The sequence below is a fragment of the Bos javanicus genome, chromosome 19, assembly GCF_032452875.1.
Source record: "Bos javanicus breed banteng chromosome 19, ARS-OSU_banteng_1.0, whole genome shotgun sequence".
Classification (NCBI taxonomy): Eukaryota; Metazoa; Chordata; class Mammalia; order Artiodactyla; family Bovidae; genus Bos; species Bos javanicus.
Window position 1 is genome coordinate 35621785 of NC_083886.1, and position 24053 is coordinate 35645837.

Sequence of the window (24053 nt, forward strand, 5' to 3'; positions counted from 1 at the left end):
GAAATCTCATTTTCTTTCCAATTACAACTACTATTTTTAAAGTATCAGACATTCTTTTTTTCCCATTTCCTCCCTAATTTTTCAGGGCTCCTACTTGGCTGGCTTGGCCAGTCGCTGGGCACTGGCCTGACCTGTGGCCCAAGGCGCGCTGCCCTCCTCTGGCCCTCGGTGTTCTTGACGGGGAAAGGGGTACTCTGGGGGCAGCGTCAGGCGAAGTAGGTGTAAAAGAAGATGTTGACACACATGAGGAGGATGGCGTTGACACCGCAGACACGAGCCCAGAAGGCGTGTCTCTGGGATGCTCGGCCATCACCTGGGGGTAGTGGGAGGAACGGGGAGATGAGGGCCACAGGGTCCCACCCAGTACCCTTGCCTGCCACCCTGCCATGGGTGGGAGCAAGAGGGGGGCCTAGGGTCACACACACACACCTGTTTTCACTCCCAAGGGCAGGTCCTGAGCCAGAGTCCACCAGGTCAGGCTCTGGATCTAGAGGGAAGGGCAGGGGTGAGCCCAGACAGGGGTCAGTGACGGAAAGAGGGCAGGGATCAGGGTTAGATGGGGTTACAGGTCAAGACCCAGAAGATTCCTGAGTCAGAGAGGGTCAGAGGCCAGGGGTGAGGGCAGGCTCACCTGGACGCCCTGGGGGTGTGGTGTCAGCAGGCTCCCAGCGACCACCACAGCCCCGCTGAGCAGGAAGAGGGCCACGGCGAAGTGCAAGTAGTGGACGCCATGGAGGATGGGGGGCCGCGTGTCAGGGTGGCCGCAGGGCGGGGCTGGATGCAAGAACTCCAGCACCAGCCTCGTGGCACCCACTGCCAGCCCCGCCATCAGGCCCCAGAAGGCTCCCTGGAGGAGAAGGCAGGGCTGCTGGGGCCTCGGGAGGAAGGCCAGGCCTCCCCCACTCAACACCCAGGCAGCAGGGGAGATGAGCCCTGAAGCCTCCCGCTCTTCCCACATCCCACCTGCTCGTTGGCCCGCCGCCAGAAGATGCCCAAAACGAAGACTGCGGTCACCGGTGGGGCCAGGGAGCTGGTCACCGACTGCATGTAGATGAAGAGCTGCCCGCCATTGGAGCCCTGCAGGACGGGGATCCAAGCCACACTCACGCCGACGAGCACCACGATGACCAGCCTGCAGGTAGCAGGAGGCGGGCCATCCTCAAGACCCCCACCCCTCCCCACCTCCCCTGGGTCACTGAGGCTAGCTCTCCATCTGTCCCCTGCTGCAGAGCTCCAGCCTCCTCCCCGGCCCCTGCTCCTCTCCTCCAAGAACACAGCTGGCCTTGCCCTCTCCAGACTCTTCCCTGGCTCCCCGCTGCCTGCAGGAACCGCCCCCGACTCGGCCTGCAGTGCTCCCGGTCATCCCTGCCATCTCCCCCTGGTCTCCTGTCCATCTTCAAGGCCCGACTCCACCTCTCTAGGTTTGCCATCTCCCACTCCTGGTGGCAGCAGCCTCATCCTTTAGTTCCCTGCTGCACCTCCCAGCACACAGTAGGCGCTCAATACAAACTTGTGAATGACCTGTTGCCCTCACATCCAGGCCAGACTGAGCCCCTGGTGGTTCCTCAAATCCTGGCGGGCCTTTGAAGGAGTTGGGACCTCTGGTGGCACACCCCACCCTCTGCTGTGCGTGGCCTGAAGCCCCTCTCCCTGCCCCCCTGTGTGGACACCTCCTCTCAGCTCCTGCCTGCCTCTGGCTGGTGTGAGCACCCTTCCTGCCCCCTCTAAACCCCCCCCCGCCCCCCGACACCAGCAGGGACGTGTTTCACTCATTCCTCCATGAAGCATTCATGAGGAGCCTGCCTGAGAGACGGATGGGGTGCTGGGGCTAGGTCTTGGTGACAAGCGGGCCTGGTTTCAGTGCTGCCCCCGGAGTGGGGTGTTCTGTCATCGTGTGCTCAGGGCTAGGCCAAGGGAGCCCAGAGGAAGCACCAATCCAGGAGGGCTTCCAGGAAGAGGGGCCCCTGCGGCATTGGGGGACAAAACTGGGGCTAGGTGTCCATATGCTCTTCTCTGCTTAAGGGCCCCTTGCCTGTATCCTGGCTCACCTGGATGTCCCTCACCCCCAAGGTGGGTGATGGGTGGGACCCTCCGGGACCCCAGAAAGGACAGCAATAGGCCATATGTGCAGCTGGGCGGGTCCTCCCCTTCCTGGCCTGAGGGAGAGGGTGGAGGAAGGAGGCGCCCCCTTGATTAGGGCTAATTAACCCTCCGCCTGGCAGGCGGCGGGCACTGCCCTCTTCAAAGGCACAGGCAGGCTGCACCCCACCCTCCTTGTACAGGCCCTGCGTCCAACACCAGACTCAGCATCTCTCACAGGGCTGGGCCTCTGCAGCCAGCCTAAAGTGTGGCCCTGGCCCTCACCAGCCTCTGGGGTTTGCTCTTCTGACTCAGCCCCCATCAGGCTGCCTGAGGGACCCGAAACCCAGAGGCTGTTCCTTCTGCCTGGAATGCCCTAATCAGCTCCTCCCCCAGCAAAGCCTCCTCATCCTCCAAAGCCCAGCTCGAGGCCCTCCTCCTCCAGGAAGTCTTCCTGCCCCCCCCCAACCCCATTCTGCTGTCGGGTGGGCAGGCCCCCTCCACTGTCCCTGGGCTGCAGCTGTGGTCACTTTAGGGGAGCCCCACAAGGCCAGGTGTCTCTGAGACCTCTCTGGGTCCCAGGGAGGCCCGGCACTAGCGGACTGAAAAGCAGGGGTGGGTGCAGGGAGGACCAGGGAGTGAGGCTCCGGACGCCGGTCATGAAGTGATCACACTCCGAGGCCTGTGGTGGCTCCTCCAGCCCCCCACCTGAGGCGATGCCAGGCTCCTGGGGGACCCCTGCTGCCCTGCCCTGTGTTCTGTCTCTTCTTGGACTGGGGCTCCAGAGACCCAGAGCCCGCATTGGGGAAACACAGCTTGAGCGGTGCTGTTTTAGGCAGGAAGCAGGCTGGAGGTATTGGGGGTGTGCTGGTGCTTCAAGAGGGCAGATGGTAGGGCTGAGCCCTGGGGCCCAGAGAGGGTGAGCAGCCAGGCCCACATCACACAGCTGTGCGCCCACAGGCAGGCTGGCAGGGCCCAGGGTGGGCTTGCCTGAGGGGATGGGCGTGAAGGTGGGCCAAGGGTGCTGTTTGTGGGGTGGGCCGCATGGAGGGGAGACCAGCTCAGGACTTTGGCCAGGAAACAGCAGGCAGGGGCTGTGGAGCCACCAAAGGGGCCCTGAGTCTGCTGTGTCCGGCCAGGGGGGCGAGGCAAACCCCTGGGCAGTAGGAGAATGCCCAGTCCCAGCATCCGGGAGGCTGGAGCTGGAGGGGCTCAGGGAGTCACCTGGCTGGGAAAAGTGGCCCAGGTGCCGACCCTGGGAGTAGAGGGAGGGGCTCCCTGCCCTGGATGAGGCCCGGGCCATGCAGGAGCCCATACCTGCCGGCTGGCGTGTCCCAACACAGGCGGCTGTACTGCGTCACGGGACAGCTGCCCGGAGCTCAGGGGACCCCACCCTGAGGATGGGTGCCATGCACTCTCAGCCCGAGGGGGCACTGCTGGGTCAAGCCCAGCACCAGAGAGCAGGGTCCCTGGGGCGGGCAAAGTGGGGGTCGCATGGCTCAGAGGGAGATAGTTGGGGGCGGGACCCCTGAGAGGGCACCAGCTCCCCTTCACCAATCACAGAGTCTCAGCCCGGGAGCTCCTGGGGACTTAGCCAAGCTTGGGGATGGAGGGCCGGGCCAGACACAGCTACACCCACAGGAGGGGCATCAGAACACCAGTGGGACCTACAAGACCTGCCTGATCTATGGGAGCCACTGGGCTCTAGTTCCTACAGGGGCCTTCCAGGGGAGGGGACTCAGTCCTTGCCCGGGGGTATCAGGTGGGCTGCCAGGAGGAGGGGCACTTGAGCAGATTCTAGAAAGATTAGATGAGTCATAGAGGGATAAGAACGGAACAAGCAGGGCTTAGAGGATGTGGGCAGAAGCTCAGTGGGGCCAGAGGGACAGCTACAGCCTGGGTGTGGCCACGCCCAAGTACTGGCTCCCGGCATGTCTGCAGCAACTGGGATACAACAGGGGACTAGGGGCTCAGACCCAGGGAAGACATCTCTGGGTGTTGGGGAAGGGGGCTTTCCCAGCAGACTCCCTCAGAGGTCCCGACTGGAGTAAGAGAGCTACCCAGGATGGGCATGGCCAGGGGCTGGATATGGAAGGTAGGCGCAGGATGTTCTGGCCTCTCCTCTCCTCTCCTTCCTGGCATCATTCTATCTCCGACCAGCAAACTCTTACTCATCCCTCAGTGCCCACCTCTGGGGGTTCCTCCTGGGCTGAGGGTGTGCTGGAGAAGTCCTCCTCCCCACCCCTCCCCCATACCGTCCCACCAGCAGCAGCTCCCGCTCGCCCGCACGGGGCCGCAGCCGCCTCCAGATGTCCATGGTGAAGAGGGTGCTGCTGCTATTGAAGATGGAGGTCAGCGAGGACATGAGCGCAGCCATCATCACAGCGACCATCAGCCCCCGCAGACCTGGGGGAGGGGTACAGGCCACTGTGACCTCCCTGGGCTGCTCCTGGGCCCTACTGATGAGGCCCCTCCAAGTGCCCGCAGGCAGAGGCCCAGAAGGGTTGGGGTGAGGGTGTTGGAGGTGGTGGGAGGAAGACCCTGACTTGGGATGCTGGGGCTGACAGTGGGCTCCTGCGGCTGCAGGCAACGTGTCTGCTCTCAGCCTCTTCTTTCTACAGAGCTGCCAGTTGACAGAGTGCTTCCACAACCGGACTGCATCTGACAGGTGAGGAGGTGGAAGCTCAGAGAGGAGAAGAGAGTTGCCCAGGGAGGCACAGCAGGCCAGAGGCAAAACCCAGGGGTAGTGGGGGAGTGACAAGGGACCCTCAGCCTGGAGCCCACACCCCGGGCAGGGCGCAGGGGCCCAGAGCCTGCGGTTTCTGCTACTTTTTGTGCATGGCTGCCAGGCAGGCTGAGAGGAGATAAGGCTGCCCACCTGGGGGATAAAAGCCCTTGAAAATGAATGAAGGGCCCGCACTGAGGTGGGCAAGGCCCTGCTGTGCAAGGCCTCCTGGGGGTTGTAGGCTCCAAAGGGGCTGAGGGTACAGAGACTCAGTGCTGTGTGACTTTAGGTTGGTTGGCTCCCTCTCTGGGCTTTGGCACAAGTCTGTCTCCAAAGTTTCTTGTGCTTTTTCTTCAAGTGTGTAAGCACCTCCTCCACCTCTGTAGACTCCCTGTCTATCCTCCACCCCCACAACACCTATACACCCCTCCCTGACTCCAGGAAATGCCACCTCCTCCGAGGGCTCAGCCTGGTAGATGCCACTGCTTGCCTGGCCCTGGTTCTGCGTCTGACCTGCTGTGTGACTTCCAGGCATCTCATAGCTCCCTCTGTTCACTAGGCTGGCTGAGATGGGGCCCAAAGCAAAGTGAGTTAAATCATGGTTTCCCCCTCAAACATTTCTCCAACCTCCTTCTCCTGCTCAGGGAGGTGGATTACCTTGGGGTTTATTCTCCTCCCATTTCTCAGGTGGGGAGCTCAAGATCTTGGAGCTGGATCTCTAGGGGTTGTGGTGAGCCCCTCTGAAGAGTAGAGGCAGACGACGCCCCAAGGTGCGAGCCCACAGGGCAGCCAACCCCTGTGCCAGTCAGTTTCCCTGTGCTGTGTTTAATCCCACAACCACTTTGAGGGGTGAGTAGGCATCATTATCCCCAGTTTGCAAATGAGGACACAAAGCTATGAGCAGGGAAGAGGCTTGCCCCAAATATCTCTGCCAGCAAGCGGCAGAACCCAGGCCTGGTCTGGGAGGGAGGGAGGGTGAGAGGAGCAGGGTGGGGTCCGAGCTCCCACAGTGGGATGCTGAGAATCAGGAGGTGAAGCCAGCAGAGGACAGCCGTCTCCTCCATTTGCTTCAGTGGGACCACACCCCTCACCGTGATCTGCTTTCACATCCTGTATCCCACTGGCCGGGAATGTGGAAATGGCCAAAACACACCCATGTTCTCTGGTCTGCAGGGTCTCAGGGAGGCAGAAGCTGTAGGCTCAAGGCAGGGCTGGGCGCCTCGGGCCCCGGCAGAGTCAACAGTGGACTTGGGGGCCAGAGAGACTGAGCTCTGTGTCTTAGCCACAAGCTACAAGCCTGGGACGAGTCACTTTCCTCTCATCTGTGTCTCAGTTTCCACATCTGTAAACACAGCTAAGAACTCTGCCTCATAACATATAGGAGAGGTCGTTTGTGAGTGGGCCTGACACCCAGCAGGCCTGAAGGACGAAAGCGTGGCAGCCTTTCTTGGGGGCAGGGCCAGCACAGGCTAAGAGGATCCCCCAGCCCTGAGTTCAAACTCCAGCTTTGCAGCTCGCTTGTCACCTGACCTTGGCCAGGGCACCTTGGGTCCCAGGTTATGCATCTGTAAAGCTGGGATGATAAGGGACTTCCCTGGCCATCCAGGGCACCTTTGGGTCCCAGCTTCCCCATCTGTAAAGCCAGGATGATAAGGGACTTCCCTAGAGTTCTGTGCTTCCACCGCAGGGGGTGCAGGTTCTGTCCCTAGTTGGGGAACTAAGATCCCGTGTGCCCTGCAGGGTTGCAAAAAATTTAAAAAAAAAACAAAGAGGGTATGATGATTAGAGCACCAGGGTTCCTGAGAAGCAGGTGCAGGTCAGTCCTGTGCGACCCCCTGGGCATGGTGCTTGGTGCACGGTGGGCACCCTACATGCTTTCTGATTCCTTTCCTCTCTTCCCCCAGGAGCAGAACATCCCACCCAGGTGTCACACAGCATCACGCTGGATCCAGAGTGGCCTCCACCACCCCCAGGGCCCCTTGTCAGACCCAGCCAGGGCCTCACCCGTGGGCATCAGCTCCATGACCAGCTTGGGGTAGGCGATGTTGGAGCAGCCGATCTCAGCCCCGCAGGCCCGCAGGCACTCGGCTGGCACCACACAGCCCACGTCATCTGCAGGAGAAGGATCCTCAGTGTCCCTGGCCTGCCCGCCACCCTGGGGTGGGCAAGGAGCCTGGCTGGACCTGCTCTGTTACCACCTGCCATCAGCTGCTGCTCAGCCCTGAGCCTCAGTTTCCCGGCCAGGGTGACAGACAAGGAGGGGGCCAGTCTTGGAGCACTATTCTGTCCCTAGACACCCTCTCTCCCTGCCTTTCTGTCCATCACCATGAGCCTGTCCATACCCACGACGCTGGCTCCCTGTCCCCACGTGGGGCCGGGCCTCCCCTGCAGGGCTGCCTGCCCAAGCAGTGGTCAGTGGTCAGTGGTCAGTCTACCATCTGCCGTCTCCCTCCCCCTACCTCCTGCCCCCAGCCCTTCTCCCCAGAGGAGCAGGTGAAGGCCCTCCCCTCAGACTGTCTCCAGCAGCTTCCAAAGGACTCTTCAAACAAGAATGGAGGCCCCTCCACAAGACTCGCCAGACGCCAGGCTCCTCCAGGCTGGTCTCCTTCTGCACACTCCTCTCATGGTGTTCCAGCCTCCCCCCGACCCAACCTCCCTCTCCCAAGCCTTCCCACGGGCTGCTCAAAAGTCATCTCCTCCATCTGGGCCGTAAGGATGGAACCCAGGTTTCGCTGCTGACATTCCCCATGGCGGAGACAGCACCCACTGCATGCCCTCTGAGTGGACGTCCAGGGCCTCGACCCAGATCCGGACTGAATCTGAAGTCTCCGCCTCCCTTCCAGCACCATCGGCCCTGACCCCTGGGTTTTCAGCGGTGGTGGGGGCAGGGAGGGGGGCAGAGGTCAACAGAGAGTGACCTGCGCTCAGGGAGAACAGGCAACGGGAATGCAGCTGCTCGGCACAGGGGTCTGTTTGGGGTCAGAATGTTTCCACGTGTAGCATCGACGTTTCTGTCACTGAGCCCTCCTCATGGACCGAGCGCTCCTGGGTTAAGATCCCTACTTAGATGCCCAACCCACCACGGAGGGTTTCAGGTCTCCTCCCTTGAGCCAGTGGGACTGGAGTAGCATCACTCTGCCCCCACGATCCTCGGCCCGTCTCCAGCCCAGCCTATCCTGAGCGCCAGGCTCCTAGGACATCTGTACCGACAGCCCCCACTTCCAGTGCACCAGCCCCCAGCCCATGGGGGCTCCTCCCGTCACCTGCCCCCTCCACTGGGCTCCCTCCACCTGCTGCTTTGTCTTCTCACTGGCCCTCTTCCACCCTCTGCAGCCTCATCCTTTCAGAGTCACGGCTTTGCTCTTGTCACTTCCTTGTCAGGAGCCCCCTCCCCAACTCTGGAGCCCATGGTTTCCTGGAAAAAAAATTCCTTTCCACGACATTCAGACAGTCAACATTCAAGGCCCTGGACAGCTGGGCCCAGGTCCTGTCTTCCCAGCACCCGTGCCGGCCACCCTGACCTGCTTGTATTTTCTCACACACACCCAGCACCCGACGCCTTTGTGCCTGGGCAGACGCGGCTGGGCTGCCTCCTCCCACTGCTCCTGCTCCATCCCTACCCTTGTTTGCCTCCGGCTTCACGCCTGTTGCAAAGGACTAGCTCTCGGAGGCTTTCCATAACTGTCCCCCAACCCCTCCCAGGCAGAGCAGCTTCCTCCCAAGGCCTCCTAAAGCCCAGGCTTGAATCACAATTATTTGTTTGCATATTTCACCTCCTCCACCAGACTGGGAGCTCCCCAAGGGCGGACACTGGCTTTGAATCATCTCCGCTCCCAGGTATCACCCAGTCCAGGGCTGGGCCAGAGAAGATAGTCTGTGAACATCTGTGAATGAATGAGTGAGTAAATAAGTGAATGGCTGGAGGAAGGGGAAAGGCACAGAAGGCCAGAAGGAAAGGGAGAAAGGAGCCCATGAAGCCCTAGGGGGGAGTTCAGGCACTGTTTGATCCAGCTGCCTTGCCCACCACTGTGCAGATGTGAGAACTCAGGACCAGAAAGGGCATAACTTGCCTAGGACACATAGTCAGACCCAGGATACAGCCCGGGGTCCCCTGGAGGGACTCTGGGTCCAGGTGAGGGCAGGTGACTGGCCCCTCCCAACAGGTTCTGGGCTTGGCCTGGCCGGCTCTGGCACCTGGAGGACTCAGCCCTCCCGGAGGGACGGATGAAGAGTCACAGCCACATAATGGCTTGAAAAGCCCGAGTCAGGAGATTCTGCCCAGGTTTATTCAGCCTGTCGCAGCCCACTGCAGGCTCCCAGGATGGGGCCCTGCCTCTGGGCACCTCAGGGTTTGTGCTGAGCGTCAGGAAAGAACAACCTCTCTTTTGTGACAGCAGCAGAGGTGTCATCGCCAGCTAAACACTGGCCCCCATTTGTGCCAACTCAGGACTCAGCAGCCCCAGGCCGAAGGCAGGGCCAGGGGCCTGAGTGAGAGGCTTTGGCCTTGTCTGGTGCTGGACTCTGCAGGCCTGTGGGGGTGTCCCCACTGGCTCCACCTTGACATCAGCACCCCCACCCAGTGGAGGCCACGCTGGAGGCCTGAGGGCTGCCTCCCTCTCTGCCCTCCATGTCCTCCCTCCCTTCAGCCAGTGCCAAGTCCAGTCACTAGGCTTGGGGACTGGGGGGCTCTACCACCTAGCCCCTGTAACCCACGCCCTGTGGGAACTTCTAAGTCCATCAGTCTGGCCACACTCCTTCCTGCTCACAGCCTCCTGTGGCCCCCATCACCCACAGGAACGACCATGGAGCTCTAGCTGGGCACTACAGCCTCTTGCTCACGTAACCACCCTAACTACCACCAAAATGTCACCCACAACTCCAGGCCTCTGTGTCTGCTGTTCCCTCTCCCTGGAATACTCTTCTGAAACCCAGGGAGCTCCTCCTGACTCCTCTCGACTCTAAGGCATCACTCTCCAAGGGCGCCTTCCTGCCTCTCCAGAGGCGCTACCGCAGGAGCCCCTTGGGGAGCCTGGGCCCCAGGCGTGCACAGCATAAGCTCACGCGTGGCAGGGTGTGGCTGTGTTTGTTGACTGACTGAATGACTCTCTTCTAAGCTGGTCACTTGACACACCACCTCAGGGAGTAAACAGGGTGCTCCCCACTCCCAGGCCAGCCTGGCTCATCCCTGGGAGCCAGTCTAGACCCTGATGTTGCAGGAGGAAGCGGGAGAAAAGAAAAGCACACAGACCTGCGTTTGGGTCCAGTTCTCCCAAACCCATACTGTGTGCCTGCTCAGCCCATTCAGTCGTGTCCAGCTCTTTGTGGCCCCACGGACTGTGGCCCACCAGACTTTTCTCTCCCTGCAATTATCTAGGTAAGAATATTTAAGTGGGTTGCCATGCCCTCCTCCAGGGAATCTTCCCGACCCACGGACCAAACCCGTGTCTCTTACATCTCTTGCATTGGCAGGCAGCTTCTTTACCACTAGGCCACCTGGGAAGCCTCCCATACTGTGTGGTCCTGGGAAACTGTTCTCGGGCTCTTTGCTCCTTGGTAAAGCCCTTCTGGGGACATCCACAGCCAATGACTCAACCTAAACTTCACACCTCACACAAATATTAACTCAAAATAGACGACAGATTTAAGTGTAAACTATCAAACTTCAAGGAAAAAAAATAGGAGAATATCATCAGAACGTGGGGCAAAATGGAGAGTTTTTAGACTTAACATCAAAAACATAATTCATAAAATGAAAAATTGACAAAATAGAGTTCATCAAATCTAAAGCTCTGGGGATTTCCCTGGAGGTCCAATGATTAAGACTCTGAGCCCTCACTGCTGAGAGCCTGGGTTCAATCCCTGGTGGGGGAACTAAATTCCACAAACTGCACAGTGTGACCAAAAAAACCCCAAACAAACAAACAAAACCAAAAAGAAGAAAAACAAACAAACAAACTAAAGCTTTTGCTTTGTGTAAAACATCATCAGTGAAAAGGATGAAAAGAAAAGCTGCAGAAACAAATTCAATAAAGTCACAGGAAACAAGATCCATACTCAGAATCAGTTGTTTCTGTATGCCAAGAGTGAACTGTCAGAAAGAGAAATTCAGAAAACAATCTTATTCTTTTTTTAATGCTATTTACAACGTATAAAAAATTGCTATTCATTTATGTATTGTAAACATGCTGCTTACAATACATAAAAAATTTACAATAGCATAAAGAAATAAGATACCTAGGAATAAATTTAACCAAGGAGATGGAAGATCTGTACACTGAAAACTATAAGACAGTGAAAGAAACTGAAGAAGACACACCAAAAAATGAAAAGATATTCCATGCTCACAAATGAGAAGAATTAATAGTGTTAAACTATCCATACTACCTACAGTGATCCATAGATTCAATTCAATCCCTATCAAAATTCCAATGATATTTTTCACAGAGATATTAAAAACCATCCTAAAATATCTGGATGGAACCAATAAATGGTCCTGAGTAGCCAATGGAATTTTTAAGAAAGAAAAACAAAGCTGGAGGCATCACAGGCCTTGATTTCAAACCAAATCATAAAGCTGTAGTAATCAAAACAGTGAGGTACTGGCGCCAAACAGACACATAGCTCCATGGAACAGAGTAGAGAGCCCAGAAGCAAAGAGAAAGTGAAGCTGTTAGCCGCTCAGTCATGTCCAACTCTGTGACCCCATGGCCTGCAGCCCACCAGGCTCCTCTGTCCATGGAATCCTCTAAGCAAGAATACTGGAGTGGATAGTCATTCCCTTCTCCAGGGAATTTTCTTGACTCGGGGATTGAACCCAGGTCTCCAGACTTGCAGGCAGATCTTCTCACATACATGGTCAATTGATTTACGACAAAGGAGTCAAGGATATACAATGGGGAAAGGATAGTTTTTGCAATCAATAGTGTTGGGAAAACTGGACAGTGACATGCAAAAGAATGAAACTGGACTCCTGTCTCACACCACATGCAGAAATCAATTTAAAGTGGCTTAAAGATTTGAATGAAAACCAGGTACCATAAAACTCCTAGAAGAAAACATAGGTGGTAGCTCCTTGACATCAGTCTGGGCCATGACTTTTTGGATTTGACACCAGAAGCAAAGGCAAAAAAAAATGAAAAGCAAAAACAAACAAATAAAACAACTGGGACTACATCAAACTGAAAAACTTTTGCACATCAAAGGACACAATCAACAAAATGAAAAGGTATTTTGAAGAATGGGAGAAAATATCTGCAAATTGTATATTTTATAAGGGGCTAATATCCAAAATATGTAAAGAATTCATGCAACTCAGTATCTAAGACTAAAACCCACAAACAAACCCCCAAAATCTGCTTTAAAGATGGGCAGAGGAACTAAACAGACATTTTCCCAAAGGAAACAAATGGCCAACAGGTATGTGTAAAGTACCTGTACAACATCACTAATCATCAGGGGAATGCAAATCAAAACCACAATAAGCTATCACTTCACACCTGCAAGAAGAGCTATTATAAAAACACAAGAGATAACAAGAGCTGGCCAGGATGTGAAGAAAAGGAAACATTTGTACACTGTTGGTGGGAATGTAAATTTGTGCAACCACTATGGAAACAGCATGCAGGTTCCTTAAAAAATTATAAACAGAACTACCATATGATTCAGCAGTCCCACAACTAGGTACATATTTTAAGGAAATGAAATCACCTCCTTGAAGAGACATTTGCACTCCTGCTCATTGTAGCACTAATCACAATAGCCAAGATACGTGAGAGTTGGACTATAAAGAAAGCTGAGCACCGAAGAATTGATGCTTTTGAACTGTGATGTTGGAGAAGACTCTTGAGAGTTCCTTGGACTGCAAGGAGATCCAACCAGTCCATCCTAAAGGAGATCAGTTCTGAGTGTTCGTTGGAAGGACTGATGTTGAAGCTGAAACTCCAATACTTTGGCCACCTGATGCGAAGAGCTGACTCACTGGAAAAGACCCTGATGCTGGGAAAGATTGAGGGCAGGAGGACAAGGGGACCACAGAAGATAAGATGGTTGGATGGCATCACCGACTCAATGGAAATGGGTTTGGGTGGACTCCGGGAGTTGGTGATGGACAGGGAGGCCTGGTGTGCTGCGGTTCATGGGTTTGCAAAGAGTTGGACACGACCGAGCGACTGAAGTAAACAATACTTTTGATGAATGGATAAAGAAGATGTGACGCTCATATAGATATATATGAAAATATTCAGTGACTTCCCTGGTGGTCCAGTGGCTAAGACCACATTTCCAATGCAGGGGGTGTGGGTTCCATCCCTGATCAGTAAACTAGATCCCATGTGCTGCAGCCAAGGCCCAGTGCAATCAAATAAATAAAATAAATATTGGAAAAGAAAATATTATTCAGTTATGAGAAGGAAAGACATCCTGCCATTTGTAACAATGTGGATGGATCTCAAGGGTTATATGCTGAGTAAAATAAGCCAAAGAAAGATAAATACCATATGATATCCCTTACATGTGGAGGCTAAGAATGCCAAACCCATAGAAATAAAGACTAGAATGCCATGGAGTATCAGTCAGCAATAGAAAGGAATGAGCTACCGATATACGTTGACCCGAACGAATCACCAGAGAGTAGATCAGTGGTGGCCAGAGTTAGGGTGGAGATATTTGACTGCAGGGGGACAGTTCTCCACCTAGATCGTGACAGTTGTTACACAAACCTACGTGTGTGATGAGGGTGTACACACGTGCACATAAACAAGCACACGTAAGCTGCTGAAATCCGAACCAGCTTTCTGGCTGTGGTTATCGCACTGTGGTTATACAAGATGGCACCACTGGGGAAGACTGGGTGAAGAGTGCCTGCAAGCTCTCTGTTGGCTTTTCAACAGCTTCCTGTGATTCTAAAATTATGGGCAGGTAACTGCAGGGCTGGAGGCCCTTCAGCCCTGAGAGCCAGGACTCCCTTCATGAGCCCAGGGCCTCCGACCAGGGGAAGAACAAAAGGAGATGCCAAGGCCCAGAGACAGTCTTGAATGGGTCCCCAGCTGCAGAGGCCATTAGCCAGGCTTCAGGGCTCCCAGTGCTGTGCTCACCCCAGGGGCCGCATCCCTCTCACATCTGACTGTGGGGGGTGGGGGTGGGGAGGCAGGTGTGTGTACACTTACCTGGGAGGTGCTGGGGGCACCTGAAGGGGCACCGTGTTCAGACACAATGTGAAGCCCCCAGGCCAGGGCAGAGGGCAGGACCCCGTGATGGGACCATAGAGACACTGGGCCGGGAGGCAGCACCACCGCTGAGGGCAGCAAACCCAGGGGAGATAGCCTGACAGGCAGACCGGGGGGTGGAGAGGGTCCTGAGGTAGGTTTTCTAGGGCCCAGGCCTAGAGATGTCAACAGCCAACCCTCTGCAGCACAGAGCAGTGTCCTCAGAGCCCCAAGCAGTCCGTGCATGGCTGGGAGGGGGTGGGAAGGCTGGGCCAGATGCCTGGCTGACTGGCTGTGGCACGCGACGGGGTGAGGGCTGTGGTTGGCGAGGTTTAATGGGCTTTGCTGTCCCCACCCTGGCAGCCTGCTTTCAGATGTGGTCCCCACACACCCCCGTCACCGGGGTCCCAAGCCCCAGGGACGCAGGGCAGAGAGCTGGGCCTGACCCCAGCCCACTGCTCCCCTCTCCGCCCTCCTCGCCCCAGCGCCTGGGCGCGGCTCATCATGCAGGACCAGTCCTGGGGGGTGGGGGTGGGGTGTTGTTCTCAGCAGGAAGCCGGGGCTGGGACCTAGAACTGGGTGCCTGCCCTGTCTACACCAGGCTCTGGGAGGGCCCCTGAGGCTGGGTCAGAGCGGCCCCGCCCCTGCTTCAGAGCCTCCCACCCCAGCACCCCAACTCTACTTCCACAACGGGTGAGCATCTGTGCATGCTTTCTGTCCCACCTGGGAAACTGGACACGGTTAGGTTGGACCAGGATTACCAGCAGTGTGAGGGAGGGGCGTGTCAAGGCTATCACCTTGCTGTGTGTCCTCAGGAGAACACTGTCCCTCTCTGGGCTGCAATGGCCCAGAAGCGCTTGGATTTTGGTCCCTGAGCGGTTCAGAATTCGGCCACCTAAGGCTGGTGGTGGCGGAGAAGACGCGCGCACACCCTCCAGACGTCGGTCCGTCGGGGGTGGGGTGAATGTGAATGTTTCCGGCCCCGCCCCCGGCCGCACGTGACCGCAGGTGGCGGCAGCCGGGTGGGCGGGACCGCACTTAGTCACCGCCGCCAGCGCCCACGCCGCCCGCGCGCCCGGTAAGCGAACCCAGGCCCGCGCCCTCGACCCCCGACCCTCGGCCCCCGGGAGACCCGCCCGCTCACGCGCCGCCCCGAACCTCCTCCGCGCAGACCCCTAGGGTTGCCGATCGCGGCGCTGGGAGCTTTGGGGGCCCCTTCCCACCCCGGAAGCCCTGGAGATGCGGGGCGCCGCCGAGCAGGTCCAGAGGTCGTCGGAGAGCAGACTCCGGACCCTCCTTCTTGGGAACTTCTGGGGAGTCCCTTGCCGACCCTAGTTCCCCCCAGAAGTAGCCAGGACCTGTGGCAGCTCCAAAAATCCCCCGGGAGGCGGGCCCCCCCGCAGGTACCGGCACCCGAGCGGGAGGCGTGCGCCCCCGCCCCCCGCCGGCCCCTCCTCCGCGCGGCCGCCCCTCCCCGGCCCCGCCTGCACTCTGACCCGACCCTGCCCCCCCGCCCCTCCCGCAGGTCCGGGGCAGAGGAGAGGCGGCGGCCGGAGGCCCCAGAGCGCTCAGCGCCCAGCCGGAGACGGCCCGGAGCTGCGGAGCGTGCGGCCGCCATGGCCTTCTCGCAGGTGCAGTGCCTGGACGACAGCCACGTCAACTGGCGCTCCAGCGAAGCCAAGCCCGAGTTCTTCTACAGCGAGGAGCAGCGGCTGGCGCTGGAGGCGCTGGCGGCCAACGGCCGAGACGCCTTCTACGAGGTGCTGAAGCGCGAGAACATCCGCGACTTCCTCTCGGAGCTGGAGCTGCGGCGCATCCTGGAGACCATCGAGGTCTATGACCCCGGCTCCGAGGACCCCCGCGCCGGCACGCAGCCCCGCGGGCCGGAGGATGGTGATGCGGCCAGCGCGGCCGAGGGTACCCCCACCGAGGCCGAACCGCTGCCCTCGCTGGAGTACTGGCCCCAGAAGTCGGACCGCTCCATCCCACAGCTGGACCTGGGCTGGCCCGACACCATCGCCTACCGCGGCGTGACCCGGGCCAGCGTCTACATGCAGCCCCCCATCGACGGGCAGGCCCACATCAAGGAGGTGGTGCGCAAGATGATCAGTCAGGCCCAGAAGGTGAGTCGGCCGGCCAGAGTCCCCAAGAGACGCAGCCGGGCAGGCCTGACCTGTCCCGGTGTCTCAGGCGCCCATACGCGCGCACTCAGCCCAGCCCGGGCTTTCGGCTGCCTGTTGGGCTGCCTCCCTCCTGCCTTCGCCGGGATCCTCGGTTTCTCTGCAGAGCGATAGGGCACCTGGATCCCTTGGCCGCTGACAGCAGGCTGCTCCTGCTCAAAAGATCTTTGTGCATCGTTGCGGGGTGTTTCTGACTTCCTCAGACTTGGCGAGCAGATTCCCCAAAAGAAGGTGCTTGGACGGGGTGGGGCAGGAAGGATCACAGGGCTTTCCCTCACTGTCCCCGGGGATGGCTCTGAGAAGCAGGAGGTTCCTGCGCACACGTGCTCCTAAGTGCTCTGGTGTTGCTTTTGTGGATGGTGGAGACAGTCTGGGGCTTGGGGTAAGCATGGAGACTGAGAAGTAGCCTGAGTCTGGCCGAGGCTGGCCTGGAGATCCAAGTTCAACTGTGCCTTTTTCTTTGCTGTGCTGGGTGACTGAGAGCAAGTAGCTCTCCCTCTCTGAGCCTCTTCATGAGCTTTGCAGTGGCAGAACCTTCCCCGAGTGGGAGATGGGGACTGGCGATGGTGTGTTCCTGGGGGTGGAAGCAGAGCAGGTCCCAGTGAGGGTTGTCAACCTGGATCGAAGGGACCTCAGGCATTGTCTGGACCTCCTGCGGAGCAACCCCTGCCGAGCTGTGCCTTGTCCCGCCGTGGATATCCATTCAGCTGACACACTGACATACTTTCTGAGAAGGGGTCTCTCCACTGGCAGCCAGCCAGGCCCTTGCTGGATAGCCATGACCATAAGCAGGGCCTTCTCTTGCTTCCATGTTTCAAGGCACATTCTGAGATGACTGATAAAGCCTGCCTCGCAAGTGAGGATTCATAAGCCAGCTCTGGACTCAGTAGAGAGGAGTGAGTGGTCAGCAGTGTCTGTTCAGGCCTTGGCCCGGCAGGGCAAGGTATTTCTAGCTGAATCTAACCCCTTCACTATTCTGGGCCTGCTCAAAACCCAGACAGTGGCCTTGGGGATCATCCTGGCTGACAGGGCCCAGGGGAGCTCTTGGGCAAAGAGACCAGAAGTGGGTCAGGCACTGACAAGATGGCCATGGCTTAAGTTTCCGGAAAGGTGGAGTCCCTGTTTCCTGAGGGGGCTGGCGGGGTCGGATAGCCTGTGTTGGGGAGCCTGGCTCTCTGCCTGATCCCAGGCAGCTTTGGGGCTTTGGGTTTCTGCTCTGTGAAACGGAGGTGGCGGGGATGAAAGCAGTAAGGATGGAGTCGGGTATCGGAGTGAGGAAGAGGTGGGGTGGAGGGACCGTCACAATTTTTAGACTGAATAACCTGCTATGGCGGAGGGGGGTGCTGCTGGTGTGGGTGCCAGGCTTGAGGTTGTGAAACCCAGTCCCCTAGGAGTGCCTGTTGGATCCCATTACCCAGCCTCCACCCCCTTTTTAAAAATGGAGAAATTGAGACCCTGGTAGAGGGGGCTTGACCTGCCGTGCTGGGGCGCCTCTCCTCCCCACCGGAAGTAGGAAAGAGGTGGATCCCAGATCCCAGACTGCTCGGGAACAGCTGGAAAGTTTTATCACCCCAAAATGGAAAGACAGATCCAGGTCTGTCTCCCCAGGTCCAGACAGGGGAGCCTGGGGCCAGGCTGAGCACCAGGGCCTCCTCCCTCCTCTCTCGTCTCTGTGTCCGGGGCTAAGACCCAGCCATCCCATGCAGCCCCATGCCCCCTGTAACTTCGTCTGCTCCCCACAAAGCCCTCAAGCTTATCAGCATCACCTGTGTAAAGGGACAGAGCCAGGAGATAGTCCCGCCCAGGCTTGCACCCTGGTCTGTGTGGTCCCAGTCGGTGCTGACCTGCAGCCCCCAACAGGTGGGCGTTGGCCCTGCTTTCATTCCTCCCAGGGTAGGGGCTCACTGACCATGCTCCTACGGCGTGGCAGTGAGCCCTGGGCTCAACAGGAGGGGCCTCAGAGGCCAAGTGCCTCCCCTTTTGGCCAGGGACACTGAGACATAGAGGACGGGGGATTTGTTCACACCTGATGGGGAGCCTTGCTCCTGCTTTCCAGCCCATGTCTTCCCTGCCACGTCCACCTCAGGACCCACGGCCAACATAGTGTGTGGAGGGTGGAGGGGGCGGCCCTGATAACCAGAGCTGCTGTTTACTGGGTATCAGGCACTTTATAGTCTCGTGTAGTGTTATCTGCTCCATTTTCCAGATGTAGCCACTGAGGCCCAGTAGGTTAGTCCCTGCCAAGGTCACCTGGCTAGCTCTTGGGTGGAGAGGTAGGGAAGGGACCAGACTGGTGTTGTCTTCAGACTCTAGACAGGTCCCCTGCCTGTCCTGCCCTGGCCTTGAAAGGACCCATTGAGGGGCAGAGCAGGGAGGGGCCGCTCATCCAAGCTGCCTGGGACCCTCCCGTTTCCCTGCTCTGCCGCCTCCTGGCTCGCAGGGCGGGGCCATGACGCCGGCGGGTGCTGACGGGTGCTGACAGGGCGCTTTGCCTGGGCCGCCCGCCTGGCCGCCAGGAGCCTAACCCGCCTTCTCTCTCCCCATGAATCACCTCTCTTTCCCTCACCCCCGAATCCTCCTCTTGCCCCCAGCACCAGCGCAGGGAGAACACCCTCTCTCCCCATCTGGGATGGAGACCCTGCGGTCCAGCTGCCTGGCCAAAACGCTGGCCCCCTGCCCACCTGGGCCCCTGGGCTGGGGCTGGTGGCGCTGAGTCAGGACAGCCCAGCCCACCGCCTCCTCAGCCTAGACTGTCGTCAGCACAGCGGGCCGACCCGGGGGCAGGGAAGTGACACAGCACACACTCAGCCCGTCTCACTGGGAGTGGCCGTGTTCCCATCAAAGCCAACGCTGAGTTCTCCCCTTTTCCCAGGAGATGAGCGTGGAACTAATGGGCCACAGCACAGGAGCCACAAGTACTTGGTCAGGTCCCGGCTCTTCCTCCACCACCTGTGACCCGGCACAAGCCCCGGTCAAGCCATCTGTGAAACGGGCAAGGCACTGGGGCCTTTTAAGGATCTCTCCTACTCTGACCCTCCTCTGGTAAAAAGACTAGTGGGTCCAGAGTCTGACTCCACTGGCAGGTGGTCCTGAGAAGGCCCCAGAGATAGAGGGTCATCTGCCTGCCCTTCTCCCAGCCCCTGGGAGCCAGGGATTTATCTGGGGAAAAACCTGCCATGGGGTTCTAACTGCATACCAGAGGCCGGGCCTGTAGCATCACGCCTGTAGCATCATGCCTGGGCGGCTGCAGCCTCTGCAGAAGGGGTAAGGCCGGGCTGGGTCGGGCTGGGGCTGTGGAGGGCCCGCCTTGGCCAGCAAAAGGGGAGATGCTCTAGCAGGTTGTTCATTCAGGGTTCCCCCCCACGGGACTTCTTCATCAGGGCCCCCGAGGGCAGGGCTGCATCATGTGTGGGTGAGGAATCGGTGGGGTGGGCACAAAGGAGAGTAAGGGGTAAAGCCTAGACCCGAAACCAGATCTTGTGCCCGCCAGGCCGGGGCCAGACCCAGAGATGTTAGGTTTCTTGCTTGGGGCCACACAGCAAGAAGGGACTGGAACCAGGTTCCATGGTGCCCGAGTGACCCCACGTCTTTTCTGTCTGGTCCCTGCCTTCCCACGCTGCCATCCTAGCTCACAGCTTGGCTCCAGGAGAATAAAAGAGCTTAATGAGGCATTTATTAAATGCCAGCTGTACCCCAGGTGCTGAGCGGGCACTTTGCCTGCCTGGATCCTCCCAGCTCCACAGCATAGGTGTGGTCCCGTCTGTGCAGACGAGGGGCTCGCAGAGAGCAAATGACCTGTCACCCAGCCAACACTGGAGGAGCCTTCCTAGGACCTAGCTCTGGGGGCTCTAAGCCCCCTTTCCCTGGAGGAGCAGTGTCTCGGCTGTTCTTTCTGAGCCCTGCCCCTCATGAGAGCCGTGGAGCCTCACTGTGGGCCCTCAGCTTGAATCAGGGCAGTAAAAGTATTTTCACGAGGCTCCTAGACTCTGGGTTCCCGCAGGAGCAGAAGTCTGACTGCCCCGAGGCCTGGTGAGCACAAAGTTACAGGGATCCAAGGCCCCTGAGGACCAGGGACTCTCACTGTCCCCAAACAAGGCGGTACCCTCACAGCCCTGACACCGTGAGAGGCCTTGGGGTGGCCCAGTTGGCTGCTTCCAGGGGCAGCACCAGCCAGCCTCACACAGTGGGTCTGGGGAGCACTTTCCAGCCCAGAGCCCCAGGTGGGGAACCATCTGATAATATAGTCCCAGGTGCTGGCTCCTATCTTCTCCAAAGGTTCCTACCCAGCAGCATTTGTGTCTTAATTGAGGTTGAGGAGAGTGAGGAGCAACTCTGCCAAGAAGGAGGGCTGGCACTTCTGGGCTGGGTGCACGCCAGGCTCCAGAGCGCCCGGGCAGGTTGCCCCACACCAGCCGACCCTGCCCTCCCTCCACGACCCTGGGAGCCAGGGCCTGTCATCACTCCCAGGTCACAGGTGATGACAGCCGAGGTTCAGAGGGGCCAGGGCCTGCTGAAGCTCCACCAGGGTCTTTGTTTTTTCTAGTTGTGGCATGTGAACTCTTAGTTGGGGCATGTGGCATGTGGGGATCCAGTTCCCTGACCAGGGATTGAGCCCAGGCACCCTGCACTGGGAAGGCCAGATCTTAGCCACTGAACCACCAGGGAAGTCCAACATACCAGGGCTTTGAGTGGCAGGCTTGCACTGAGCTTCTGGTCTTGGGGGTCCAGCAGGCTCACCCTGCAGCCAAGGGTCCTTCCCCTGGGCCCTCAGAGGTGGGCCAGGCCAGGCCTCTCAGAGGCCCCCTTGCTGAATGACCTCGGGCCTTAGGTTCTTTGTTTGTAAGATGGGAATTGGGCACTGGTCTTAATAAGGCAGTCATGTACATGAGAATGCTCAGTGCGGGGAGCTGGACTGCCCCCTACTGGGGCCACACCTCCTTCATCCTGGCAGGCCCTGGCTGGTGGGCTGCACCAGCCTCCTTTGTGAGGTCTGAGTGATCCCCCAGATTAAACGCCACGTGGGGCGGTGGGAAGACAGTCTTCGGTTTTGGGGGACCCGTGCTTGAGCCCAGCTCTGCTGTCGGGCCATGCTGCCCGAGGTAACCGCTCCACCTGTCTGATCATCCGTCCCTTCCTGCTCAGCACCATCTGATGCCAGCACCTGCCCCAAAGGGGCTGTGAGATTTGCACGGGAAAAGCATGGTGTCTGGCACGGATTCAGTAAATGCCAGGTCTCTTCCCTCAGCCCTGTCATCCTGATGGCCTATCCCTGAGGCTGGTCTGGCTTGAGAAGTTGTGAGCCCCCCAGCCCCCATCCTGGAGGAGTTCAAGCAGGGGTTGATGGAACACAGCAGAGAGGACATGGGCCTCCAGTGGCTCAGGAGCCTTGCCCTGTGGGGCTGGTTCTGTGACTCTGGGCAAGTCCTTTCCAGGCCCCCTAAGCTGGGGCGTTAGGATGCTCCATGACCCCACCATGTCTGTTGCTCGTAGATCCTGGAGAAGCTGAGTTCTTAAATGTTTCAGATTGATGAACTTGAGATTTTCCAGTTTGAAAACTCTTGGCTTGTGCAGGCCTGGGTCTGGATCCTGCACCTGGAAGCTGGAGGCCCCTGGGGGCGGCAGGAAGAGGGAGAGGCTTGTCCTCTTGTCTCATCCACCGGGCACAGCCCTGGTCACCTGACCCCACGCTCTGCGGCCTCTGGTCTCTGTAGCATTCCTGAGCTGTGGCCGATGTCTATCAGACTCAGGGCAGGGCCCACGCCACTGGGCTGGGTGGGACCTGCATGTACTTCCTGACCTTGGCCCATTGCAGCCATTTGGCGCTTGCGTGGCCTGAATCTCCTTTAATTGGCCTTAATGAGGCTTCTGTCTTAATGGTGCAGAAAGAAGGTGCCAGAGCTGATGACTGTCAGAGGGGAGGGACCGCAGGTCTTCCAGTCTACTCCCCCATGACTGAGGAGGGAAGCGCTGTGCCATAGCCTCCCCTCCCCGACCCCCCAGCCCCCCAACACACTGTAAAGTGTAGCAGAGCTGGGCGGCCCAGGCAGTGACTCTCTGGGCAGTGCTGATTGCCAGGGCTTTGTTCTAGGACCCAGGGTGGGCTCTGGGAGGCGGCGGGTGGAGTCACAGCTAGAATGGACGCAGGATCCCTTCTGGGAGAGGAGCCAGGAGCAGGAGGCTTCTGTCACCAGCCAACTGTGTAACCCTGAGATGGTGACAGCATCCCCCACCACGCCCCCCACCAGGAAGAGACAGCGGTACAAGCGTCAGCAAGCTAGCCCTGGCTTGAGCTGGCATTGTCACCCTGTATACAGACTTCCTCCCCGTTTGCCTGGGAGGCTGGGGCTCCCAGGAGGCCTCTTCCCCAGGCCTTGCAGGTCCTTTCAGCATCAGGGTGGGGAGGGGAGAGGCACCATGTCGCATCGTGGGAAACTGAGGCACAGCGGCCGGGTCTGCCCAGCCCTGCTGGTGGGGGCGGGGCTGGGGGCAGGTGTTCCACACCCTAGTGAGTGAGGGCAGCCTCAGCTTCCCCCCGCCAGGCCTCAGCCCCTCCACCCGTGTAGGGCTGGTGACAGCCACAGTGCAGGTTGACCAGAGTAAATTCAGCACTTGTTTCCCTGAAAAAGTCCGTATTTCATCTTTGGTTTGAGAGCTGTTTTCACTGGGTAGGGAATTCCAGATTAATGGTTTCTCCATTCACTTGCTCCCATGTCCTCTGGTTTGCGTTGATTCTGAGACGTCTGCTTTGTTCCTCACTGGCTGATGGTCTTTTCCCTTCTGGTTGCTTTTAAGGTTTTCTCTTTTTCACTGATTTTAAGTGATGTGATTATGATGTGTCGTGGTGTGTTTTCTTCATGTGTCCTCTGCTTGGAATTCATCAAACTTCTGGACTTGGGGATAAATGAAAAGCCTAGTGGAAGTGGTAGTTGATCAGTGGTGTCTGACTCTTTGCGACCCCATGGACTGTAGCCCACCAGGCTCCTCTGTCCATGGAATTCTCCAGGCAAGAATAGCTAGAGTAGGTAGCCATTCCTTTCTCCGGGGGATCTTCCTGACCCAGGGATCGAACCCAGGTCCCTACATTGCAGGTAGATTCTTTACTGTCTGAGCCACCAGGGAAGCCCAGTGGTTTCCATCAAATGTAGGAATGTTATGGCCTTTTATTTCAAATGTTTTTCTATCCTCCCTCCCCCATCCTCTGCCTCAGCACCTGCTGAAACTCCAGTTACACGTACTCTAGACCTTTGGAGTTGATCCAAGTTCACTGACACTCTGGCCTTGGTTATTCTGTCTTGCTTTTTTTTTGTCTTTTCTGTGTGTGTCATTTTGGATAATTTCTACTGATAGATGTTCAGGCTCACTAATCTTTTCTTCTATAGTATCTAATCTTCTATTAGTCCCATCCACTGTATTTTTCATCTTAAATGCTGAAACTCACCTCTTGTGTTTCAATTTGGTATTTGTTTAAAAAAATCTTCTAGGTCTCTAAGTAACTTTTTGAGCATATAGGATGAAGTTATAACTGTTCACACTTCTTTGTCTGCCATTTGTATTCGTTCTGGGTTCACTTTGATCGATTTTTTTTTTTTTTCCTCTTGAGGCTCATTGTTTTCCTGTTTCTTTGAATGCCTGGTAATTTTTGATTGGATACTAGACTTGAAAATTTTATGTTGTGGGAGTTGTTTTTTGTTTTTTTTTTCCTTTAAACATTTTGGAGCTTTGTTTGGGGATACAGTTCTTGGAAACAATGTAACACTTTGAGGCTTGCTGTTAAGCTTTATTAGGTAGGACCAAAGCAGATTTAGTCTACTATAGAAGTTGGCTAACAATGGACCAAATCTGGCCTACAGCCTGATTTTGTAAATA

General features: G+C 57.5%; 2 protein-coding genes across 2 annotated transcripts in view; one reads left to right on the plus strand and one right to left on the minus strand.

The window, feature by feature from the left end:
- Positions 1-9: 9 nt before the first annotated feature.
- SLC5A10 (solute carrier family 5 member 10) overlaps positions 10-24053 on the minus strand; it is a 55084-nt gene continuing 31040 nt past the window's right edge. The window contains exons 10-15 of the mRNA XM_061391191.1: positions 6809-6916; positions 4335-4485; positions 964-1132; positions 632-847; positions 430-487; positions 10-313 (exon numbers count right to left, since the gene is read on the minus strand). Coding sequence (XP_061247175.1) covers positions 207-313; positions 430-487; positions 632-847; positions 964-1132; positions 4335-4485; positions 6809-6916 — 809 coding nt within the window. The 3' untranslated portion in view covers positions 10-206. The remainder of the gene's footprint in view (positions 314-429; positions 488-631; positions 848-963; positions 1133-4334; positions 4486-6808; positions 6917-24053) is intronic.
- The window catches only part of FAM83G (family with sequence similarity 83 member G), a 30610-nt gene continuing 22055 nt past the window's right edge, over positions 15499-24053 (plus strand). Inside the window, exon 1 of the mRNA XM_061391190.1 lies at positions 15499-16130. Coding sequence (XP_061247174.1) covers positions 15624-16130 — 507 coding nt within the window. The 5' untranslated portion in view covers positions 15499-15623. The remainder of the gene's footprint in view (positions 16131-24053) is intronic.